Consider the following 26,942-nt stretch of genomic DNA (forward strand, 5'->3'; position numbering starts at 1 on the left):
TAACAATTATTAACATCTATGCACCCAACGAGGGACCATCTAAATACATTAAACACCTACTGAAAGAATTTCAAAAATACATCAATAGTAATACAATAATAGTTGGAGACTTCAATACCCCACTCTCACACTTAGACAGATCAACAAAGCAGAGAACCAATAAAGATACAAGAGAATTGAATGAAGAGATTGACAGACTAGACCTCTTGGACATTTTCAGACTCCTCCACCCCAAAAAACTGGAATACACCTTCTTTTCAAATCCACATAACACATACTCAAGGATAGACCACATGTTAGGCCACAAAGACAGCATCAATAAATTCAAGAGCATTGAAATCATCCCAAGTATCTTCTCAGACCACAGTGGAGTAAAACTAACTTTTAACAACAAACGGAAAATTATTAAAAGACATAGAATTTGGAAACTAAACAACATGCTCCTTAAGAACCACTGGGTCAGAGACTCACTCAAACAGGAAATTCAAATGTTCCTGGAAACTAATGAAAATGAAGACACAACCTATCAAAATATTTGGGACACATCGAAAGCAGTACTGAGAGGGAAACTTATAGCCATACAATCACATATTAAACACCAAGAAGAAGCCCAAATGAACGACCTTACTACACACCTCAAGGACTTAGAGGAAGAGGAACAAAGGAACCCTAAAGCAACCAGAAGGACAGAAATCACTAAAGTTAGAGCAGAAATAAACAACATCGAAAATAAAAGAACCATACAAAAGATCAATGAAGCCAAATGTTGGTTCTTTGAAAGATTAAACAAAATTGACAAACCCCTAGCCAGACTCACCAAACAAAAAAGAGAGAAGACTCAAATAATAGAATTGTAAACGATGCAGGAGATATCACAACTGACACCACAGAAATCCAGAGAATTCTGCGAAACTTCTATAAAGAACTATATGCCACCAAGCTAGAGAATCTGGAAGAAATGGAACAATTCCTAGAAACCTATGCACTTCCAAAACTGAACCAAGAAGAACTACAAAATCTAAATGCACCAATCACAGACAAAGAAATTGAAACCGTTATTAAGAATCTCCCCAACAACAAAAGTCCTGGACCAGATGGCTTCACAAATGAATTCTACAAAACTTTCAGGAAACAGTTAATACCCATACTTCTTAAGCTATTCCATAAGATTGAAGAAACAGGAATACTCCCTTCCACCTTTTATGAAGCCAACATCACCCTGATACCAAAAGCTGATAGGGACAGAACAAAAAAGGAAAACTACAGACCAATATCTCCGATGAACATAGATGCCAAAATATTAAACAAGATCTTGGCCAACCGGATACAGCCACACATCAAAAAGATTGTTCATCATGACCAAGTGGGATTCATCCCAGGAATGCAAGTCTGGTTCAACATCCGTAAATCAATCAATGTCATTCATCACATCAATAAAAGCAAAGCCAAAAACCACATGATTATCTCAATAGATGCAGAGAAAGCCTTTGACAAAATCCAACACCCATTCATGCTCAAAACTCTACAGAAAATGGGAATAGATGGGAAATTCCTCAAGATAGTGGAGTCTATATATAGCAAACCTACAGCCAACATCATACTCAATGGAGAGAAGCTGAAAGCATTCCCCCTCAGATCGGGGACTAGACAGGGCTGTCCACTGTCACCGTTACTCTTCAACATAGTATTGGAAGTTCTTGCCATAGCAATCAGGCAAGAGAAAGAAATCAAAGGGATACAGATTGGAAGGGAAGAAGTCAAGCTCTCACTATTTGCAGATGATATGATAGTATACATAGAAAGACCTAAAGAATCCAGTAGAAAATTACTGGAAGTTGTTAGGCAATATAGCAAGGTATCAGGCTACAAAATCAATGTACAAAAATCAGTGGCATTTCTTTATGCAAACACTAAATCTGAAGAAGAAGACATCCAGAAATCACTCCCATTTACTGTTTCAGCAAAATCAATCAAATACCTAGGAATAAAGTTGACCAAAGAAGTGAAAGACTTGTATACTGAAAACTATGAGTCGCTACTCAAGGAGATAGAAACTGATACCAAGAAATGGAAAGATATCCCATGCTCATGGATTGGAAGAATAAATATCATCAAAATGAATATTCTCCCCAGAGCCATATACAAATTTAATGCAATACCCATCAAAGTTCCACCAGGCTTCTTTAAGAGAATAGAACAAACGCTACAATCATTTATCTGGAACCTGAAAACACCTAGAATTGCCAAAACCATCTTAAGGAAAAGAAACAGAAATGGAGGCATCACACTCCCAGACCTTAAACTATATTATAAAGCCATCATCATCAAAACAGCATGGTACTGGAATAAAAATAGGCACACAGACCAGTGGAACAGAATTGAAAGCCCAGAAGTAAATCCCAACACCTATGGGCATCTAATCTTTGATAAGGGGGCCCAAAGGATTAAATGGAAAAAGGAGGCTCTCTTCAATAAATGGTGCTGGAAAAACTGGGTTGAAACATGCAGAAGAATGAAATTGAACCACTTTATCTCACCAGAAACAAATATCAACTCCAAATGGATCAAAGACCTAGATGTCAGACCAGAAACAATCAAATACTTAGAGGAAAACATTGGTAAAACACTTTCCCACATACACCTCAAGGACATCTTTGATGAATCAAACCCAATTGCAAGGAAGACCAAAGCAGAAACAAACCAATGGGACTACATCAAATTGAAAAGCTTCTGCACATCCAAAGAAACTATTAAACAAACAGAGAGACCCCTCACAGAATGGGAGAAGATCTTCACATGCCAGACATCAGACAAGAAACTAATCACCAAAATATATAAAGAGCTCAGCAAACTTAGCCGCAAAAAAGCAAATGACCCCATCCAAAAATGGGCAGAGGAAACGAACAAAACATTCACCACAGAGGAGATCCAAAAGGCTAACAAACATATGAAAAACTGCTCTAGGTCACTGATTATCAGAGAAATGCAAATCAAGACAACACTAAGATACCACCTCACTCCTGTAAGAATGGCATACATCAAAAAGGACAGCAGCAACAAATGCTGGAGAGGATGTGGGGACAGAGGAACCCTTTTACATTGCTGGTGGGAATGTAAATTGGTCCAGCCTCTGTGGAGAGCAGTCTGGAAAACTCTCAGAAGGCTAGACATGGACCTTCCATATGACCCAATAATTCCTCTCCTGGGGTTATACCCCAAGGACTCCATAACACCCAACCAAAAAGAGGTGTGTACTCCTATGTTCATAGCAGCACAATTCATAATAGCTAAAACCTGGAAGCAACCCAGGTGCCCAACACCAGATGAGTGGCTGAGAAAGCTGTGGTAGATATACACAATGGAATACTATGCAGCTATCAAGAACAATGAACCCACCTTCTCTGACCCATCTTGGACAGAGCTAGAAGGAATTATGTTAAGTGAACTAAGTCAGAAAGATAAAGATGAGTATGGGATGATCCCACTCATCAACAGAAGCTGACTAAGAAGATCTGAAAGGGAAACTAAAAGCAGGACCTGATCAAATTGTAAGTAGGGCACCAAAGTAAAAACCCAGTGGTGAGGGGTAGGCATGTAGCTTCCTGGGCCAGTGGAGGGTGGGAGTGGGCGGGAGGGATGGGTCACAGTCCTTTGGTGGTGGGAATGGTGTTTATGTACACTCCTAGCAAAATGTAGACATATAAATCAGTAGCTAATTAATATGAGAGGGGGAAATCAATTGTATGTCTCAAAGTTTCTCAAAAGACAAACTGAATCTTTTTAATATATAGGCTATGTATTTGATATGCGGACTCTCTCAAAAGCCTAGACCAAGTAGATTAGAAGCTTCCAATAGCACAGCTATATACAAGATACTGGGTACTGTCCAGCAAACCATAACAAAGGGACTTTTCAAAGTTAACCCAATTAACAAATAATGTGATGATAATATTAACTATTGAGTGTCTTTTTGAACCCTAAGACAGCAGGAACCTCACATCTTCACTATAGAGCCCCTACTTCCCCCAGTCCTGGAACCCTTGGATAGGGCCCACTTTCCCGTATGCATCTCCCAATCCAAACCAAATAACATTGCATCTGCCGATCACAACCTAACCAAAGCAACGATTGCTACCTCAACATGCTTCACCTCAGAATGTATCCAGAGACTTCACGTGTGGAATGACAACCCTTCAGCTTCATTACTCGGGTGAGACCTTTCCTTTAATAGTACACTCTAATTTCATCTCAGGTAGTTCACTTTCTAACAAAGTCCCATAACCTAGATATACACCAGTTTCTGTGAGAGAGAGCTTATGTGCACACGTATCCATAAACTACTGCAAAATATATACCTGAAAGCAGGACTACACTAGAGTTTGCAGTGAGTACCTCCCTAACACTTCCTCTCCACTATTCCAAGCTTGGGATCCATGATTGCTCAACAAATTGTTTGGCTTCATATGTTAACTCTGTTTTCAATCACCAGGTTCCAGATGCCACCAGGATGCTGGCTAGGCTTCCCTGGATTGAAGACCCCACCAATGTGTCCTGGAGCTCAGCTTCCCCAGAGTCACACCCTACTAGGGAAAGAGAGAGGCAGACTGGGGGTATGGACCGACCAGTCAATGCCCATGTTCAGCGGGGAAGCAATTACAGAAGCCAGACCTTCTACCTTCTGCATCCCTCAACGACCCTGGGTCCATGCTCCCAGAGGGATAGAGAATGGGAAAGCTATCAGGGGAGGGGGTGGGTTATGGGGATTGGGTGTTGGGAATTGTGTGGAGTTGTACCCCTCCTACCTTATGCTTTTGTTCACTAATCCTTTCTTAAATAAAAAATTAAAAAAAAAAAAAAAGAAGAGAATTGGATTTCAACCACGTATCTATTTCACAGAATGGTATACCATCATTATAAATTATGCTGTTCACATGAGAAAACACTTCTTCTAAACTGTCCTTTTTTAAAAAAAAATAAGATGTAAAGTATCATAGGAAGATTTCAGTTGAATTTAGAAAAGTATATATGTACACAGATGAAAGAATAAAAGCTTGTTTCTAAGATATGAACAACAGTATCTCTGTGACATGGGCTAGTAAAGAGTTACAATGCTCTCTGTTCCTTTACTCTTCTGTGGGCTTTCCTGTATTTAATTTACAAGGTGCAAGCCTTTATAATACATCAATATCATAAAATGTGACACATATGTTAAGTATGTTAAAATTTAAAGCAACAAATTCAAAGTCTTCTATAAATGTGGTATACTTAAATTAATAAATTTCCTCCTGAATTCCAAGATTACATCTACTGGTAAATATTATCCAAATGTATTTTGTGTAAAAGATTGTGTTGTTTGTATTAGGTTACATAGATTTTTATCAAAATTAAAAAGTTTCAAATATATATTTTCATTAGTAATATAATATTTATTTGCAAGATTATAACTTAATGGGAGTATAAGTCCACACTACTTCCAACACGAAAGTTCTGTATCCCCATGCCCCTCTAATGGTAATCACCATAGTTCTTCCAAGGTCTGACATATATATATATATATATATATATATATATATATATATATATATATATATAACATTTTTTACATTTAAAAATGAATAGCATAATCCCAGGAGGTGCTGCAGTGATAAAGTGTTTTTAAAAAAACACTTTAAAAAAACACTTTAAAAAAAAAAGAAAAAAGAAAGAAACAAAGAAAAGAAAAATATGCACCTGAGTCTAATGCCCTCAAGTATTGCAGTTCTCAACTTAGGCTTCCCATTATAACTGAATTGTGAAGATAGAAAAACAAACAAACAAAAAAAGAACCATCTTGTTCCCATGCTATACTTCAGACCAATTCAGAATCCTTGGGACACTAGAACCATTTTATCACAACTTTTAAAAGCACTTCAGATGAATCCAAGATAGAGGCAGTATAGAATTTAATGATACCTTGGCAAAACTATAAGAGTTGGAATTAGGAAACAAATTTAATCATACTTTCTACTGTATGACCCTTGAAAACAAAACTGCTTCTATAAAATGTAGTTTCTTCATCTGTAAAGAAAGTGAACCTCAAATTCCTGTCCTTCCTATTTTGAAAGATTTATGTATTTAATGAGGTGATGCCGCATTAGAGTATGCTATAAAGCATATTAATTATTTCAGTGACTTACTTTCACTGATAATTTTCCCTAGTAAAGTTCAAGTGTACTAGAGGAAAAAAGGTAATAAAATGTAAAGAGAATAAAAATAAAATAATAATAGGGTTAAATGAAATATAGTAACTCAATAGAAATACAGACTAAGTAATCTCTTAAAGAGTTATTATGTAGATGAAATTAAAATATTGTAGCAAAATATCTTCAATATCATTTTTTCCAGATCACTAAATATAATTATAGTAACATTCTATTAATTCAGATTAATTTTAGGTTTGACCTTGATTAGAAGGAAACAACTTTACAAGGAAAACATACAAGTTTATTGTGAAAAAAAACTTAGAGGGTTCGTAAACCTACTAAATAGAACATATTTGGAAAAATATATGTTTTTATCTGTTTACAAAACAATGATAATGCAATAATTATCTGTCTTTGAAAGATCATTTCACCAAATAAAAGTAGTATCTAAGTCATTATAAGACCCAACCCAGGGGTTAGAGAGATAGTTCACAAGGCAGGGTGCATGCTTTGTCATGTGAATGACCCAGGTTTGAGTCCAGGAACTATATAGGAGTGCTACAGTACTGGGGGTAGCCCCAATACAGTGGTCTCTCTAAACAAAAAATGTAAATCAATTAGAATAGACAGGATCGATTCACCGGGGGAAATTTTCAAGCATATCAAGGCACAGGTTCACCTGATGAAAACTATATAGAGTGCTCCTAACTTAGGACACAGGTTGGCTGAGTACCGGATCATGATCTAAACTCTTGTCTTAAAATTTAGCTATAGGGAACCTCTCTCTCTCGCTCTCTCTCTCTCTCTCTCTCCTTCCCTCCCTCTCTCATATCTCTGTCTCTCTCTCTTGTGTCCAAATGTCTGCTCTGCCCAAGTTCAGAAAATACAGGAATAGAGTGCAACTTTATAAGCATGGAAGGAAGATGGCTCTGTCTCTTCACATGTGCCTATAAGGCCAATTAACATCTGATTCCTGCAAAGGCTGAAATCCAGGCAGCTTACCTCTGGCCAGATAATTTTCCTCTCACCTCACACTTGTGATTCTTCTTCATTGTCATGCTGTGCTCACTGTGCAGACAAAATCATAAGGGCAAAAGAGCTCAAAGGTTACTGTATAGGAGAAATCCTAGTAATGAAAATGGAGGCATACTTCCACTTCTTTTTTTAACTATTTCCTAATTCCAAAGTTATATATTTCCCCAAGGACTATTTTGACTTCATTTTATAAAACATTGATAAGCTAGGTCCTGAAATATTTTTGTAGCAGCAAGTGAGTTTAAAAGAGAAAATAATTGAAGTTCAAGGACTGATATCATCGTGATTTTGCTCCGTTCAAATTCATTTGCTTCCTAAGAAGAAGAAATAACTGATATTACTGGTTAATAATATGAAGCACTGAAAGTATTAACCCAAGTCAAACACTTACTAAAGGGTAACATCTTTTGGATTTCAGTCACAGAACCTACTGACCTGCAATATTTACTGGGTATTTCAAGGTCAAGTCTGACCCTCACCAGCAATGAGCTGAGGAAAGGAACTCACGTTCATAGGCAATAGCCAGTTCACCAGTATAAAGAGAAGATCCTTTTCCAGGGCACAGTTTTATTCGTAGATTACATTTATTTTAAGAGAGAGACTATATTCTGCTTTTCTTCTGTAAGAGGTCAATTCAAGTTCAAATATCTAACAGAAGACAAATTCATGTGTAAGTACAAAAATTAAACAAATTGAGAACAGGAAAACAGAGTCAGAAGTCACTAAATAGGGATTTAAGTTCCCAAGAATGGCAATACCTGTTTAAATTCTTAGGGATGTAATCTACAACTCTTCTATGCTTTGCAAAGTATGTGACATGTACATTGTTATTCATATCACTATGTATATGACTTTGGAACTACAGACGTGAATTCTCTCCTTAGTCAACATGCCAAACAGGAGGTCAACAATACTCTGAAAACTTCTGGAATTTGGGGAAGTATTTCTGCAGTGTTTAAACCCTTAAGTTCATTTTATACAATAATTTCAAAAGGAGCATTCTGTAGACTACTTTGTAAAGGGCACGGTTTTTAATTGTCCTGAATGTTAGCATATACTTGGACTTTGAAAAAGCTTACTTTTGGGGCTCGGGCGGTGGTGCAGTGGGTTAAGCGCACGTGGCGCAAAGTGCAAGGACCAGCATAAGGATCCTGGTTCGAGCCCCTGGCTTCCCACCTGCAGGGGAGTCGCTTCGCAGGCGGTGAAGCAGTTCTGCAGGTGTCTATCTTTTTCTCCCCCTCTGTCTTCCCCTGCTCTCTCCATTTCTCTCTGTCCTGTCCAACAATGAACAACAGCAACAATGGTAATAATAATGGCCGCAACAAGGCTACAACAACAAGGGAAACAAAAAGGGGGGAAAAATGGCCTCCAGGAGTGGTGGATTCATGGTGCAGGCACTGAGCCCAGCAATAACCCTGGAGGGGGAAAAAAAAAGCCTACTTACTTCTTTATCTAAACCTGTGTGAATAGAGGATGCGACAATGAATAAGAAAGAGAGAAAGAAAGAATGAAAGGAAGGAAGGAAGAAAAAATAAAGAACAAAAAATAAAACTTTACCCTCAAGGAATAGTTTCAGTCCTCTAAATTTTACCAACCTTTTAAAATTTAACAAATAATACAAATACTTCCTTTATTACCATTGCCATTATCACACATTTTTATCAGGTATTCCAGCTTCTCATCTGGTCAAAGAGTAGAACAAATGTCTTTGAACAGAATCAAAGCCACATTCTAGACCATCATCATACAAGGAAGCATTGAGTGAAAATACTTTCTGCCCCCATTGTGTGCTCTAATTTTATAAATATCTGCATAGAAATTTAGCCACTCTATTGACAGACAGTGGGGCGTTAGATCATTTTTCTATCTGATGTGTACTACCTAGGTGTATCCTCTGCTGACCTATGTATTTGTATCTGTTATCTGCAATTTCCTGAGATGAAAAAAAAATACTCTTTTCTGAATGACTTGTATGAATTACAATTAAGCTCTCTAGTTTTATCTTCATGGAAAATAAATTTCCAGATCACATAAAGAAACATATGTATGTGCATATATGTTAATAATCTCTGTAGCTGCATATAGCATATCATGGACTGATAACTAGATTTGTTGGATTCTGAACTTCACCTTAACTCCATCTTCTATGGAGACAATTTTTTTTTCTTTTTCTTTTCCTCCAGGGTTATTTGGGCTCGGTGCCTGCACCATGAATCCACTGCTCCTGGAGCCATTTATCCCCCCTTTGTTGCCCTTGTTGTTGTAGCCTCGTTGTGGTTATTATTATTGCCATCGTTGATGTTGTTCGTTGTTGGATAGGACAGAGAGAAGTGGAGAGAGGAGGGGATTACAGAGAGGGGGAGAGAAAGATAGACACCTGCAGACCTGCTTCACTGCCTGCGAAGCGGCTCCCCTGCAGGTGGGGAGCCGGGGGCTCGAACCAGGATCCTTACACAGGTCCTTGCGCTTTGCGCTACATGCGCTTAACCCACTGCGCCACTGCCCGACCCCTGGAGACAATGTTAAACAGCTTAACAATAAACCACAACTCTTGGACAAACTTAACTTCTATGAAAAATGAGAAAATTGGGATAACAAAAAGAGGAATGATGAAACACTTCACCTTCAATCACATCCATGGACCAGAGAAATCAAAGTGAGCCATCAAACTTGGAAATCATAAAACTACAAGTACAGCGCAGCAGATTAAGCACACATAGCACAAAGTACAAGCTCGAGGACCCAGGCAAGGGTCCTGATTCTAGCCCGCCTTGCTCCCCACTTGCAGGGAGGATGCTTCACAAGCTGTGAAACAGGTCTGCAAGTGTCAATCTTTCTCTCCTCTCTCTACTTCCCCCCTCTTTCAATTCTTTTCTGTTCTATCCAATAAAAAAATGGAAAAAAATGGCCTCCAGTAGCAGTGGGTTCATAACGCAGGCACTGAGTCCCATTGATAACCCTGGAGGCAAATAAATAAATAAATTTTAAAAAATACAAGTAAAATTTTTATCATTCTAACTTAGCAGCTAGAGAGAATTATATAGATAACTGAATATATTATAGTTCCCTCTGATGATTATGATATTCATTAGGAAATAGGGATCTTGCAATTCCTGAAAATCATATTTACTTCAATTCCACCATGTTCTTATATGTGCTCAAAAAACAGTCACTGTTAGATGATTTAGGTGCTGAGAGATGGTTGACCCAGTGAAATTTACACTTTACCAAGAGGTTTGAATCCTCTTCCTCTATACCACATGGATGTACCATGAATGAGGGCTAGGGGTATGGAGGGGAGCTTCACAAGCAATGGAGCTATGCCATGGTGTCTCTCTCTCTCTCTCTCTCTCTCTCTCTCTCCAGTCTCTTCTTTCACACTCTTCTCCAGCTATGACTTCCCCTCTCTTTTTCTCACCATAGACGGATAGACAGATAAATAGAATGGCTATAGAATGAACAGTGGAACAATACAGGTACAAAACCCAGGAAGAAATGCTGGTGGTAAAACAAACAAATACAACAGAAAACAGGAGAATGTTACAGGAAAAAAATATATTCCAAATAAACTAGAACACTGCTATCTATTTATAAGAGCTTTCTGGGCCAGGGAGATAGATAGAACAATGACTTTGCAGAAACTACTTTCATGACTCAGAGTCCAAGATAGCAAGCTCAATCTTCAGTATTACCATAAGCCAGAAATGATCATTACTCTAAAAATTAATTAATTAGTTTTCTTACCCCAACATCTCTTTCTCATGCACTACTTAATTTTTAATTGTTCTTAAAGTCTATTTAAATCAATACAGGAAAGAAAGAAATTGCTATTTAAAGTGACAATAAAACAAAACAAAAACCCTGAGTCAGTAAGGTAGCTTATAGACTAGGGCAACTGATTTATCCTGTACAACACTCAGGTTGGAGTCTTATCCTCACTGTTCTGGAGGAAGCTTTGGTGTTGCGTTATCTTTTTCTCTCCCACTCTGTCTTCTCTGTCTCAAAAAGTTAGCTTGGAGAAGTGAAGGACTAGTGCTAACAAAAAAAAAAAAAAAAAAAAAGTTCTACCCTTAGTAAGAATTACAACTCATGAAGTAAGTAACATTTTTTTGTCCAGGCTGACCTTGGAGCTTAGTTGAGGAAAGTCCCATTCTGGGTCATGTATTCTGATCTATAACTGGATGTGTATCTGATGACTGACAGCACTCGGAAAAACTAGAAAGATTCTGGTTCCTTTAGCATCATCTGCATAATCACGTCTAGGGATCCATTTAAGAAAGTACTTAAGGAAAACATCACTTTGATTTTCAATGATATCATGAAATCTGGATGACACACTATACTTCAGTAAATTCAGGATAATGGATGGATGACTAAGCACAAGTCATCACTGGAAATAATGCAGCTGGATTCAAAAGATGGCATAATTCAGGCTCTTCTCAAAGGTGGGACAAAAAACTGAAATGACAAGAGTCATACTTATGCAATTTCATATCTTTATTGTGCCATACCTTTTCACTTTTTTATTGGGGGTTCTAGTGGATTAAAGTAAATACAGATTTTGATACATGTACAAAAACTCTCAATTTTCTGCAAGACACTCTGATCCTTAGCCTAGGTCCTCCTCCAGCACTATGCAACAGGACCGGAAAGCTGTCCCCAGAATCATTTAAATTATGCCAATCTTTTTTATTTTTATTTTTATTACTGATTTTACAAGTTATAAGATAACAAAGGTATAATTCCATAGCATTCCCACCACCAGAGTTCTGTGTCCCCATTCCCTCCACTGGAAACTGCAGTAGCTCTTTCAAGGTCACAGATACGGATTGACTATAAAAATATATATATATATATATATATATATATATATATATATATCCATTTTTTTCTATGGCTCTGCCTTCTCTTCCTTTCTAGGTCACAGCTACATCTATTACTACTTCTGAATGTCCTTGTTTATTCTTCTTCTCTCTTTGGGTCCTGATAGAATTGGGAGTTTAGAGCTTTCTGGTAATTTTCCCCTATCATTTATCCTCCTCTGAGAGTATGGACCAAAATTCTTTATGGGTCGCAGAATGTGGGAGTTCTGATTTCTATAATTGCTTTTCCATTGGACATGTATAATGTCATTCTTTTTTAAAATGTATTTTGCAGATTTTCTTTTTTTTAAAAAAAATAATGTCATTTAGGAAATGTTTTCCTAGTCTGTTGTCTCAAGGGTAATATTTATAATCAAGGGCATGACTGCTCATAAAACCTCAGAAATCCAAACTATTGTAAGGCTTTTTAAAAAAATTTTTTTTATTAATATTTATTTCCTTTTGTTGTCCTTGTTTTTTTATTGTTGTAGTTATTATTGTGGTTGTTACTGATGTCTTTGTTGGACAGGACAGAGAGAAATGGAGAGAGGAGGGGAAGACAGAGAGGGGGAGAGAAAGACAGACACCTGCAGACCTGCTTCACCGCCTGTGAAGTGACTCCCTTGCAGGTGGGGAGCTGGGGGCTGGAACCGGGATCCTTATGCTGGTCCTTGTGCTTTGCGCCACGTGCGCTTAACCCACTGAGTTACTGCCGGACTCCCTATTGTAAGGCTTTTATGAACAACTATATGCCACCAGCCTAAAGAACCTGGAAGAAATGGGAAAGTTCCTAGGAATATATTCCTTCAAAAACTGAAGCAGGAGGAACTAGAAAATATGAACTGGCCAATCACAGACAAAAAATTAAAACAGTCATCAAGAGTCTTCTCAACAACAAAAGTTCAGGCCCAGATGGTTTCAGAAATGAATTCTACAAAACCTTTAAGGAAGAGCTAATACTCATACCTTTTAATCTCTTCCAAAGTATTGAAGATACAAGAATACTTCCTTCAACTTTCTATGAACCCAACATCACTCTACAACCACAGCAGACAGAGACAAAACAAAAAAGGAAAACTATGGGCTAATAGCTATGATAAGCATAGATACTAAAACATTGAACAAAATTCTAGCCCAGCAGATGCACTAGTACATTATAAACATTATCTATCATGACCAAGTGGAATTTATCCCAGGGTTGCTCACAGATTGAAAAAAATAATATCATCCAAATGACTAGTCTACCAACAGCCACATACAAATTTAATGCAATCCCGATCAAGGTCCCAGCAAAATCTTTTAAGAGAATAGAACAAAAGCTCATCTTGAACCAGAAAACTGCTAGAATTGCAAGAGAAATCCTGATAAAAGAAAGAGAGAGAGAGAGAGAGAGAGAGAGAGAGAGAGAGAAACTAAAGGTATTCTAAAGGTATTAACCTTTACTGGAACAACCCAGGTGCCCAACAACAGATGAATGACTAAGAAAGTTGTAGCATATATACATAATGGAGTACTACTCAGCTATTAAGAGCAATGAACCCATTATCTCTGACCCATCCTGGATGGAGCTAGAAGGAATTATTAAGTGAGATAAGTCAGAAGAGAAAGACAACTATGGGATGATCCCACTCATTAATAGAAGTTTAACAATAACAGAAATGGAAACACACAGCAAAAATTGACTAAATTTGAAGTACTTCACCAAAGTAAAAATCACTGGGGGAGGCGGGGGGTAGATTTTCAGCTACACTGTAGGGGAGTGAAGGTAGGGACACAGACCTTTGGTGGTGGGAATGGATGCAAAACAATAAGCATGGTCTAGAAAAGCATGCCAAAAGCATTGAGAAGAAATATTTACATAATGAAAAAAGAAAGAAACTTCAAATTTTCTTACTGGCCTAAGCTCTCCATGGTATTCTACTTCCTTTCAGAGATACTAGCACTTGAAAAACATTTAGCGAGTGTGCCAATATACCCAATAATGTGAAACTATAAATATCCCAACTCTTACCTGAAATACTTCTGGGAGGTGCTAACTATATGCACCACTACTATTACCAATACGTCTTGCACAGCGTGCTTGCTCTGATGAGCTGGATTTAGAATGCTAGAATTTCTGAGATGAAGGAAACTCCCTGGGACTCAGTGCCAGCATATTTCTTTCCATTTTCATTTTCTGTAATTCTACATAAAAGCATGTGCATAGAACATACTAAAGCTCAATAAATATTGTTGAATGTATGACATTTATGAGTCATATAAACCATATCTCTCTTCCATCTTACAGATAAAGAGCCTAAGATTAATAGAGCAATGGCTGAAAATCACCTCCATGTTGCACTAGTCCTAATTTATAACATATTCACTCACTATATAGATAGAAGTGGTAAGATTTCCAAACTAGTTTACTAACTTATGGCAAGGAAACAGTATTTTTTTTCTTTTCAGTAAATTTATATGGGAAAATACAATGATTTTTCATGAATATGTTGTTTTTGTTGACATGAATTAGGCTTATTTTATTTTAAAATAATTAAACAAATATTTTAAATCTGTTTCACTTCAAATTGTTTTTAAAGCCACTGTATTGAAAAATGATTTATAAGACAGCTACTGTCACATTAGTATAAATTCTTTTTAAGCATAATTTTCATTTTTAATTTATTTTTATTAGTGATTTAATATTGATTTACAAAGTTATAAGGTAAGGGGCCAGGCGGTGGCACACCTGGCTGAGCACATGTTATAATGCGCAAGGACCTAGGTTCAAGCCCCTGGTCCCCACTTGCAGGAGGAAAGCTTTGTGAGTGGTGAAGCAGGGCTGCAAGTGTCACTCTGTCTCTCTCCCTCTCTATCTCCCCCTTCTTTCTCGACATCTAGCTGTCTCTATCCAGTAAATAAAGATACTTTTAAAAGATAAAAAAGAAATAAATACCACTCTTCCTTTCCTGACTCTCTCTCTTAAAAAAAATTTAGAAGGTAATAGGGGTATAATTCCACACTGTTCCCAACACCAGAGTTCTGTGTACCTGTTCACTTCACTGGCAACTATAGTAGGTCTCTCAAGGTCACAGATATGGAATGACTTTTTATCTATCACTATCTATGTGTATATATCTCTTGTCCATTTTTTCTACTGTCTTCTGCTTTCATTTTTTTTATTAAGTCACACCTACACCTACTACTACTTCCAAGCTTCCTTATTCTGTTTTTTTTTTTTTGTTACTTTTCTTTTTCAGATAAGAGAAAACATGCCAGACCTTATAATGAGAGAGGAAGATAGATGATAGGTAGGTAGGCAGGTATGCGTGCATGTCTGTAGGAAGGTAAGTAGGTAGGTAGATAATGATGGATAGATGGGTCATCATGAAGCTTTTCATGGTTTTGTGTATGGTGCTCTTGTGTGGTGCTGGGGGGGTGTTTTCTCACACAAGGTGAAATGTATGCTCTTGTTAGGTTTCTAGTTCTACACAATGAGTTCAAATGATGAAACTAAGTATCTACATCACAGATTTGGATAACAAGCTAGAAAAGACTACAAAGGAATGACCAAAAGGAAATTAAGATCCGAGAAAAAATACAGAGACAAGAGATCTAGAAAACAAGATCTTTGTTGAATCCTCTAGTTCTGAGGGAGAAGAAATGACTAACTTTTCAGATCAGTATGATTCTTTTAGGCTGTGCAGAACCACTTAGAACACACACACACACACACACACACACACACACACACACACACACACACACACATTTTAAATGTGTATCTCAACTTTCAGTCAAAGCAGATATAACATCTAGGGAAGATTTAGTGCTAATAGGACTTAAATTGTTACCTTACCTTGGGCAAACACACATCAAGAAAAGCTGAACACACATTCCTTGTATAAGAACCATTCATCCAAGAAGAATCTTAACCTTTTCCCTAGGAATAAATTCTAGAGATTTTAGTGATGTTTCTGCTGTCCCTATGGAACTGAACTTAATTTGCTGTGAGCTAGCCTAAGTCAGCTCTGTGCATTGTATCACTGGGGATGGAAGACAGTGTGTCTCCATCTTCATAAATTAGCCCCAAATAAGCTTCAAAAGTCTACTGTGTAGGGCATCGATTTCTTAAGGCTAATTTTTCCTAAATTTCTTTACTTTTTATGATTTATTGCAGTGTTCATCTTAACAAGTTGAATACAGAACCATGATTCAGGAATTCAGGTAAGCTAGTGTGAACTTATCTACCCATTGTGTTTAATTAATTAATTAATTAGATATATTCAGAGAGAATTCATTGAATGGATAGATTGAAAGGGGGTAATAGAGGTGGCGGAGAGCTTTTACTGTTCTTGAAGCTTTTCCCTTGCAAGTGGCAATTGGGGGATATCAACCCAGTTCCTTGTGCATGATAATATGCACATTCAACCAGGGGTAGTGCCCTGGGCCCCTTCTCCTCAAATTGGGTTTCCATGCTTGTCTTTTCAAACCCTCACTTGTTTCTCTACATTCAGGAAATATCTTAGGCTGCCTAGTGATATTCTTTCAAGTTTCTGCCCATTTCTTTATCTTTTTTTAGCCTCTCTCTACCTCTCTGTCTCTATCTCTCTGCTTCTCTCTCACTAATCATTCATAGTTGGTATTGCACCTGGGATTTTGGTGCCTCAGGCATGAGTCTTTTTACATAATCACTATGTTATCTCTCTAGCCCAGACGTTTTACATTTATGTGTTTGCTTATTTATTTTTAGCATCAAAAGATCATCAGGGATCCTGATGAAATATATTTTTTGGCATAGTTGAAAATAAATGCTAGGTCTCAATTTGTGAATTTAGTTTAATATATATATATATATATATATATATGAAGTGCCTATGCACTTTTCCAGTTTTTCACTGGCTTATCTAATTTTTATGAAGTAGAGAGAAAGACCAAAGAACCATATAGCTCTGGACATGTGCTGGGAATTGAATCTGCAGGATCAGACATGGAAGTCCTGTGCTCTAATGCAGAAGTTCCTCCCTGGCCTGGTCAACTTTTTTTGCTTCAGTCTTCCCATACATGTGATCAGCTGGAGTCATATCCAGGTTAGCTTCCCCTGTTGGCAACCTAGGTAGTGTGCAGGAACCATGGATTCAGGGTCATGTTAAGACAACTGATATCTTACTACTCATTGTTCATTGGCTACTCAGTTCCATAGATATCATTAGCCTTCACAGTGTCCAATATTCAAGGCTGTGTCCTCAAGAAGAGGGCACAGGGCAACTTCATGCAGCTTTTCTGCACACTGCCTTAACATCAAACTTTCTATTTTTTTTTTATCTAAGATCTCACATATGCAAAATTTTACCAATTCTGGGATGCTTTTGAGGGGATAGGGAAGAGAGAGAGAGAGAAGGAGGGGAGGAGGAAGATGGAGAAGGAGAGAGAGGGAGAGGGAAGGAGGGAGGGACAGAGGTAGAGGCAAGGGGAGGAGAGAGGGAGAGAGAGACAGAGAGACAGAGAGACTGATTCTGCATTGCCATGATACTCCATGTGGTTCTGGAGCTCAAACGTGCCATGTGCATGACAAGGTATATACCTTACTTGATGAACTAGCTCTCTAGTCCTCATAATCAAACTATTTATCTCACAAGCCTACTAGTTTTTAACTTATTTTTGATATTATCTTATGAGGGATTTAATAATGACTTTAAAAATTGTAAGATTGCATGGTAGAGTTTCACACTGCCCTCATCATCAAAGCTCTGTACTCTACCTAGACTCTTATAACCATCATAGCTCTGAAAGTTAAACTTATCTTTTTGCAAATTTGTATGTTTTAATTTTCTATATTTCAAAAATGAATGAATCCAACTGTGGTGACGTTATATGCCCTGACACAGTGGTGACATCAGCTTTGACGACAGAAGGCTGACAGAGTATGCAGTGATCTGCGCAGGCGCATGGTGGACTGTAGGCGAATTCAGACTGCTGGTGTGCAAAGCATTGTGGGTAGGCTGAACAGACTTAAAAGGACAGCAGCAAGGAACTCTGGCTCTCTTTAGCTGCGGCTTCTTCTCCTGGTCAGATCCCTCTCAGCGGAGGTGCCCCAGGCATCCATCCACCATGTCTACTTCTCCTGGGAACTGAGCACGTGTGACTCTGCTAGCCGGTAAACTTTTAGACCCCTCTACAGCCATGAGCAACCTTTACCAGAGCTGATAATTGTTTATCTTATGGGACTAAACTTTGATAACCATATTCAGACGTTAGAGACCTAGCGTACACTTAACCCTTGATGATAATTGCTTATTTTGCCTTTTACCTGTTTCACCCTAATAAACCGTGTATTGATTAAACCAGTTCCCAGCTCCCACTGTGAATTCTTCTATATGCGCCACAAGCAGCCCCAATCCCCATACCTCTTTTTAAGTTAACTTACAACAAATGGCGCCCCCAACCCCTATACCTCTTTTTAAGTTAATTTACAACATCCAACCTTTCATAATCCTTTCCTTATTTCACTAAGCATGACTATTTCTAATTCCACCCACTTTGACCAAAAGGGTTCAATATCTCTTTTAATTACAGAAATTACTATTATTATTATTTAGCTATTTTGAGCTACTTATTCTCCAATACTCTGCCATTCTAATTTACAACACCATACCAAAAACCCACATTTTCTTCTGTCTAGAATGACCCAGTTTTAGTTTTCTTTTCTTCAACTTAAGGTTCAACTTAAATGCCATATTATTGGGATTTTTTTTTTACTCCAGAAAAGAATAGTTGGAAAATAAAAACTAAATTTATGTGCTGACATATGTGCTGACATGTGTTTATGTCTTTCTCTTAACTTCATAAAAAATAAATAAGCCTGTGAAAAACTGAAAAAGTGCACAGGCACTTTATATGTGTGGGTAAAGACTTTAAACTAAATTCACAAATTAAGATCTAGCATTTATTCTCAACTATGCCAAAATATATATTTCATCAGGATCCTTGATTATTTCTTGATGCTAAAAATAAATAAGCATACAAACAAACAAACACATAAAAGAGCATCATGGAATGGTGTGACTATGCATAAATAGAACGAATGCATTCATAGGATATTTGCTTTTTTTAAAACAGTAAAGTATTCACAGAAACATTCATAGAAAACACTGTAGGGAAGATGGCGGACTGAGAAGCTGCTAGTGGCTGAGCTCTGACCACATCTCCTGGAAATGGTAGGATTTTCTGCCTTTAGCAGGCCAGCCAATAAGGGGTCCTAGCGGTTACACCAAGGTGACTATAACTTAATTTGGGTTAAGAATTAGAGTAGGGAAAAAAGGGGAAAAAATATATTTTTTCTTCCTTTTAATTTTCAAGCATACCTCCTTCCCACCCCCCACCCCCATAAACAGTCCCAGGGGACCAGCTCCTAGCAGGGGAGGGGAGCTCCTTTTCTTTACCAAATTCCTGCCCCACCAGGGAGTAACATTAATTCTAAGTCTATACCCTTCTGAAACCTCTGGCCTTTTTTCTTTCTAAGTAGCCAACCCCCCCCACCTCATCCTGCATAGCTAATTAAATAATTAAAAATAAATACAAAAAAAACCCCTTTCCTTTCACTACCCTTTTATGACTGTTCTTTTTCTTATCTTTTTCTTTTTTTTCTCTCTCTCTTTCTTTTTTTTTCTTTTTCTCATTCTTCTCATCCCTTCTTCCTTAATCCTACAGCTTCCAAAGTCACAGCCCCCAGCCCCCACACCACAGTGTGCTTTTTTGAATTCACTGATACACATTTGGGAATTTCCTTTCACTGCTCTTTAATTACAGCTCTTTTTCTTATCTTTTCCCTTTTCTCTTATTATCATTTTTTTAATCTTGTCATACACTTCTTCCTTCTTCTTTGCCTTTCTGAATTTGTGAATTATTTTAGGGAAGAAATCTGACTCAGAGTGGACTCTCTATGTGTGTATCTCTGCTCTAGTTCCCTTTGCCCTCTTGTTACCCCTAGAATATACAGTGGATAGTAGATTTGCATAACTGTCTATTCTTGCTATCCTTTCTTTCTTTTCTCTTTCTTCACTGGGATTTGGTTACTATTTTTTTCACGGATTGGAGAAATTGTTTGGCTAACTGGTAACGATTAAACTACTTCAATACTTGCTTCAGTTGCTACTGTAATTCCTGAGGTTGGTGAGTGCAATTGTCATAAAGGTATTTAGTACAGTGTTACTTGTACTCAAGACACAACAACTGAGGAACAACAGAGTATAAAAAAAAAAGAAACACATAAATCAAAAAAATGGGTAGATCAAAAACAAATAAAACTGCCACTCCTATGAATGAAGACAAGAGCCCAGAAGAAACTACAAATCAGCCAGAAGTAACCATAGATAAGAAAAGTATGCAAGCAATAATAAACTTATTAATCACAGAAATGAAAACAACATTGGAGGAAAGGAATGGCAGTATTAGGGAAACAACAGTTGAGACCCCCCCCACCCCAAGGAAAATACTGATTATCTTGAGGCAATTAGAGAACTGAAAGCTGAAATAGCTGTAATGAAGAAAGAAGCTGAGGCAAGGGAAAGCAGACTAACAGAAGCAGAAAACAGAATTAGTCAGACAGAGGATGAGTTAGAGAAAATGAAGAAAGAGGTGAAAGAGCTTAAAAAGAGATTGAGAGACACTGAAAACAACAACAGAGACATATGGGATGATCTCAAAAGAAGTAACATTCGTATAATTGGCCTGCCAGAGGAAGAAAGAGATGAAGGGGAAGCAAACATTCTAGAGGACATAATAGAAGAAATAATAGAAGACATAATAGAAGCATCCAATAGCACAGCTATATATAAGATACTGGATACTGTACAGCAAACCATAACAAAAGAACTTTTCAAAGTTAACCCAATTACCAAATAATGTGATGATAACATTAACTATCGATTGTCTTTTTGAACCCTAAGACAGCAGGAACCTCACATCTCCACTATAGAGCCCCTACTTCCCCCAGTCCTGGAACCCTTGGATAGGGCCCACTTTCCCGTATGCCTCTCCCAATCCATACAAAATAATATTGCATCCGCCGATCACAACCTAACCAACGCAACGATTGCCACCTCAACATGCTTCACCTCAGACTATGTCCAGAGACTTCACGTGTGGAATGACAACCCTTCAGCTTCATTACTCAGATGAGACCTTTCCTTTAATAGTACACTCTAATTTCATCTCAGGTGGTTCACTTTCTAACAAAGTCCCATAACCTAGATATACACCAGTTTCTGTGAGAGAGAGCTTTTGTTCACACGTATCCATAAACTACTGCAAAATATATACCTGAAAGCAGAAGTACACTAGAGTCTGCAGTGAGTACCTCCCTAACACTTCCTCTCCACTATTCCAAGCTTTGAGTCCATGATTGCTCAACAACTTGTTTGGCTTCGTATGTTAACTCTCTTTTCAATCACCAGGTTCCAGATGCCACCAGGATGCTGGCTAGGCTTCCCTGGATTGAAGACCCCACCAATGTGTCCTGGAGCTCAGCTTCCCCAGAGACCCACCCTACTAGGGAAAGAGAGAGGCAGACTGGGAGTATGGACTGACCAGTCAACGCCCATGTTCAGCGGGGAAGCAATTACAGAAGCCTGATCTTCTACCTTCTAAGACCCTCAATGACCCTGGGTCCATGCTCCCAGAGGGATAGAGAATGGGAAAGCTATCAGGGGAGGGGGTGGGTTGTGGATATTGGGTGTTGGGAATTGTGTGGAGTTGTACCCCTCCTACCTTATGGTTTTGTTAATTAATCCTTTCTTAAATAAAAAAAAAAGGAAAAAAAAAAGAAAACACTGCAGATTCCTCTTCAAGTTCTCAACACAAAGTACTATCATAGATTTATATAATCTCTGTTTCACTCTAAAATTATTTTGGGGCACATTGCTACAATGAAAATTATAGCTTGTCTTACAAGAAGAGTTGAAGTAATGAATGAGTTAAGTGAACATACGTATTATTCCTTAAACAGAGATGAGTGTAAGACTCCTAACAGTAAGGTTGGAACCATACTTATTTGTTTATGGGTCAAGAACAGAGATAGATAAACACAAGTTAAATAAACCATCTGGAACTTGGCAAATGGCAAGAAACGTGGTGTACCTGGTAGATCATTATATTAACAGTTTCTTCTCTTTTCTGTTCTGGAGGCACTTGATTTTGCAATAGATTCCGTACTGTTTCTTCCATCCTGAGAATCAAACAAAAATATAATAGTTTATTTAGATAGAACTTCCGAGAATAACCAGGCTAGTCACTAAATAGAAAAGATGTTCACACATCACACATTCAACAAATGACTGATATCAAACATCTATAAAGAACTGGTGCAGCTCAACAAAAGAAAAACAACCCAGTAAAAAGTAGACAAAATAATTAAATGACAGTTTTCTAAAGAAGAGATACACAAGGCCCACAGACATATGAAGAAATATTGTAATTACCTTAGAGAAATGCATATTAAAACTACACTGAGATTCCATCTCACACCTGTGAGAATGCCCTATTATCGGCAATATGGGAAATGGCAGGTATTGGAGAGGTTGTGGAAGAATAGGAACTGTTGGTGGGAATGCAAACTGGTGCAGCCTCTTTGGAAGACTCTATAGAGAGCCCTTAAGCAAATAAAAATGGAATTACATTATGACCAAGCAATACAACTTTTAGGCATTCATCCAAAAGACTAGTAATCACTACTTTGAAAGCACATTTAAAGAGGCTAAGAGATATTGCAAGCTTACAATCTTGTAACTCACTGCTAATCATAAATTAAAGATGAAAAAAGACTGTCTTTTAACATGAGTCTCATTATTTTAGCAGAAATTATTCTTCAGTATATACTCTCTAAGTTTAAACCTGAACATTTCTTTTCTATTCTCCTTTACCCCTTATGTTACGAATCTCTCATGACTCCAGTCCCCAAAGAAGACTGTCTTACCACTTGAGGAAGACTGGTCCTGAAATGAATGCAGCCTACAATGATCCCAGCTATATCTATAAGCTGTGAGCTCAGACTAATAGGAACTCAGAGGTTATACAGGCTTTGGTGCTAAATAGACATATATAGGCCTTGGGCCAGGTGCGTGGAGATTAATAGTTAAATTTATCCATAGAATTCTTTCAAAATGGGAGATACTCTCTTCCCTAATCCAACTTTCTAGCCCTTTTCTCCACTCTGACAGCAGTTTCTCAGGCAATATTCCTATCCAACTTCATCCTAGCTCTCAAACTCAAGCAAAACTACCATAGTTGTGCATCCCTAGGAACATGCCTAAAATGGACCTCCTAGCTTTCTTCCATGCTAAATTCCCTAATCTCACTGCTCTGTACCTACTTTTTGGTTCCTGTTCATTAACCATTTTGTCTCAATTTTTGTCTGGCACCTTTTAGACACCAACTAGCAGACACTACCATGATTCCATACTGACTTCTCTGGGCAGGGGATCTCACCAGTATGTCCTGGAAACTTGCCTCTCCAGAGCTCTGCCCACTAGGGAAAGATAGAGACAGGGTGGGGGTATAGATAGACCTGTCAAGGGCAGGGGAGACAGCATAAAGGTTATGCAAAAGCCTTTCAAGCCTGAGGCTCTGAGGTCCAAGGTTCAATCCCCAGCACCACCATAAGCCAGAACTGAGCAGTGTTCTGGTAAAAAAAAAAAAAAAAAAAAAAATAGACCTGCCAATGCCCATGTTCAGCGAAGAAGTAATTACAGAAATCAGAACTCCTACCTTCTGAAACCCAAAAAGAATTTTGATCCATACTCCCAGTGAGGGGGAAGTGATAGAAAGAAAAAGATAAGAGAGCTATGAACTCCAGTTCCATCAGGAGCCTGAGAGAGAGGAGAAAAAGGAGAGGTACATTTAGATGTAGTAACGGTGTCATGAGTGACTTAGAGGGAAAGAAAGGACTGAACCTGGAAGAAAACGTGCTCAATTATGTACAAATGTATACAGATAATTGTAGACATGATGGTTGGCCCATATCTGCAACCTTAGGAGAACTTCAATGGATTGCAGTGGGAGACTGGGCATACAGAACTCTGATGGTGGGAACAGTGTGGAATTATACCCCTGAGGACATGTACTTTGTAAATCAATATTAAATCACTAAAAATAAATAATAATAATAACAATAATAAATTTTAAAAGAATCTATCATGATGTTCTTACAACTTTTCTTTGGAATGTCTCTGAGATTTATTTTTACTTTTCAGGTAAAGTTTATAATTTTTCTGCTCCATCTAGGGTCAAGTAAACATTTCCCAATATCCCTCGTAACTTAAAACTGTTACCTTTTAATTTAACAAACTGTCACCAAAATAGCATCCTAAAATAACACTTTGCTTTTTAAAAATCAATTTTCAAAGTTAACAAATATCCTATGAATGCATTCATTCTATTTATTCATAGTCACACCATTCCATGATGGTCTTTCTATGTCTGCACATAAACGTCTTCTTTTTTTCAATTTCTTCTTCTTATTTTATGATGCTAATTACACCATAAAATATTTAACTATTCCCCTCAGATGGAACTTATATTACTTAAAAGATCTGCTATTTCAAATAATAACCATCTTTACACATATAACAGTATAAATATTTCTATAAAACATATTGTATTAAATATTTTATATTATGATCCTATTTTGTTTTATATACCTACTTACAATGTTTCTGGCCTCCAACAAGTATAAAGGAAGCATTCTTTTCTTTTTCTTTCTTTCTTTCTTTCTTTTTTTTTTTTTTTTTTTTTTTTGCCTCTGGGGTTATCACTGGGGCTTGGTGCCTGCACTACGAATCCACTGCTCTTGCAGGCCATTTTTCCCATTTTGTTGCCCTTGTTGTTGCACTTGTTACCACAGCTGTTATTATTGTTGGATAGAACAGATAGAAATGGAAAGAGGAGGGGAAGATAGAGAGGGGGAGAGAAATATAGACACCTGCAGACCTGCTTCACCACTTGGGAAGCGATACTCTGCAGGTGGGGAACTGGGGGCTTGAACCTGGATCCTTATGCCTGTCCTTGTGCTTTGCTCCATGTGCACTTAACCTGCTCCACTACTGCTTAGCTACCCAAAGGAAGCATTCCTTTTATCTTCTCATATCCTATGCATCTTTCAAAACTTCAACTTTTATTTTCTAAGTTTCTTCTTCAGCTTATACTTTGTATTCCTACAACCCCAAATGTATTCATTGTGCTAGCTAAAAACTTCCAATTTTAATCATCAAATGTTTCATATATGTGTGTTTTGATTGACTTCTGACATATAAACAATATATGTAAAATAACCATATTATATACTTTATGTGTCTCCCTCAATTATGAATGAACTAGATATTTAATAGACACTATCTGGATTGTTATTCCATTTAAAATATTAAGAATTTTCCAGTTTCTAGTTAACTATATATTACATATATTTAGATTGTGTTTGAAAGATTTTGTCCTTCTATGACCTATCCATGAACATTCATGGGTCAGAACTCTGAGATCATGATGCCTTTATTAAATGTAAAAACTAAAATAAAAATAAAACCCTCAACTAGAATCTAAGCTGGCTACCTATTTTATTGTATTCTGAAGCATGCTTTTTAGTGACTTAGTATAAGACATGCAGTCTGACCTAGAACCTCTTCTTCTTGTTATTAAAACACATCAACAACTTTAGGAAGCTTGTGAATTCTCTGAACTAGAGAAATCATAATAGTAACATAGGTAATATGATTCAGATTCTAACCTTTCTAATACAGAATGAGGAATACACAGATGAACTGAGTCAAAATCTGGAATATAATTTGGTACCTTCTGTATGCAAAGAAGATGACATCAGGATCTATTCAGGATTTTAAAATGTTAAGTGAGCCAGTCTCTTGTGCTTATCCAGCTTTTGTAGTCCTTTATTTATCTGAGGAGCTTAAACTTTCTCCCAGTAGTAAAAGCATTGAGTGTCATTTGTTGTTTCTAAACCAGTACTAAGTTTATGGGGTCTTCTTTCTTTGGACCTTTGGACCGGATTTCCAAGCTTATTTGCACTAACCGGTTATAGAATTTATGATGCCTTCTTTAGGCCCTTCTACTAGGATCCCAGGCCTATTAAGTCTAATCTTGGAGAGCTAAGAAACACTTTTACAGTGAGTTATATAATTGTCTCTCGCTTATGGACACATGTACACCTATGAACAGTACTGTAGGCCTAGCGTGAATCTAGTATTGTAACTTTCTTAGATAACATGCCATCTAAAATGGAACTAGGTCATCTATCCCATGTATTAGAAGAGCTCTCTTGGGTGACAATTCACAGTAACAAATGAGTAGCAGCATAATGTGGCATGGTGGCACTGGTAGCATTGATTTAGTTGAGATCAGCAGAGGCTGGATGATCGGAAGGGATCAGAGAAAAGAAACATCAAGAAATATGAGTATAATCCTAGAGGTCCCAGCACTAGGAGAAATGAGGATCATAAAGAGAATGGGAAGGGTTCCTTGTAGTCTTAGAGTTTAAAATAGTAATAGTTAATTATCATTATAACTAAATTAGTTGGGGGATTTGTTTTGTTCCCTTTTTAAAAATTTTATTAGTAATTTATTATTTCATTTTATTTTATTTATTATTGTGTAGAGACAGATCAAAATTGAGAAGGGAGATGAAGATAGAGAGGCAAAGAGACACCTTCAGCCTGCTTCACCACGTTTTCCCGTGCAGGTGGGGACCAAGGACTTGAACCTGGTTCCTTGCACATGGAAATGTGTATGATTAATAAGGTGCACCACTGTCTAGCCCCTTTTGTCAATTCATTATGAGAATCCAATAGTTAGGATCTACCATAACTGTGTAATGAAATTTTCA

At 37.5% G+C, this 26,942-nt stretch overlaps 1 protein-coding gene across 1 annotated transcript in view; it reads right to left on the reverse strand.

Moving 5' to 3' along the window:
• NCKAP5 (NCK associated protein 5) overlaps positions 1-26,942 on the reverse strand; it is a 1,079,978-nt gene that overhangs the window by 384,210 nt on the left and 668,826 nt on the right. Inside the window, 1 exon segment of the mRNA XM_060178101.1 lies at positions 22,196-22,283. Within this exon segment, the coding sequence (XP_060034084.1) occupies positions 22,196-22,283 (88 nt within the window).

The sequence above is a fragment of the Erinaceus europaeus genome, chromosome 18, assembly GCF_950295315.1.
Source record: "Erinaceus europaeus chromosome 18, mEriEur2.1, whole genome shotgun sequence".
NCBI lineage: Eukaryota > Metazoa > Chordata > Mammalia > Eulipotyphla > Erinaceidae > Erinaceus > Erinaceus europaeus.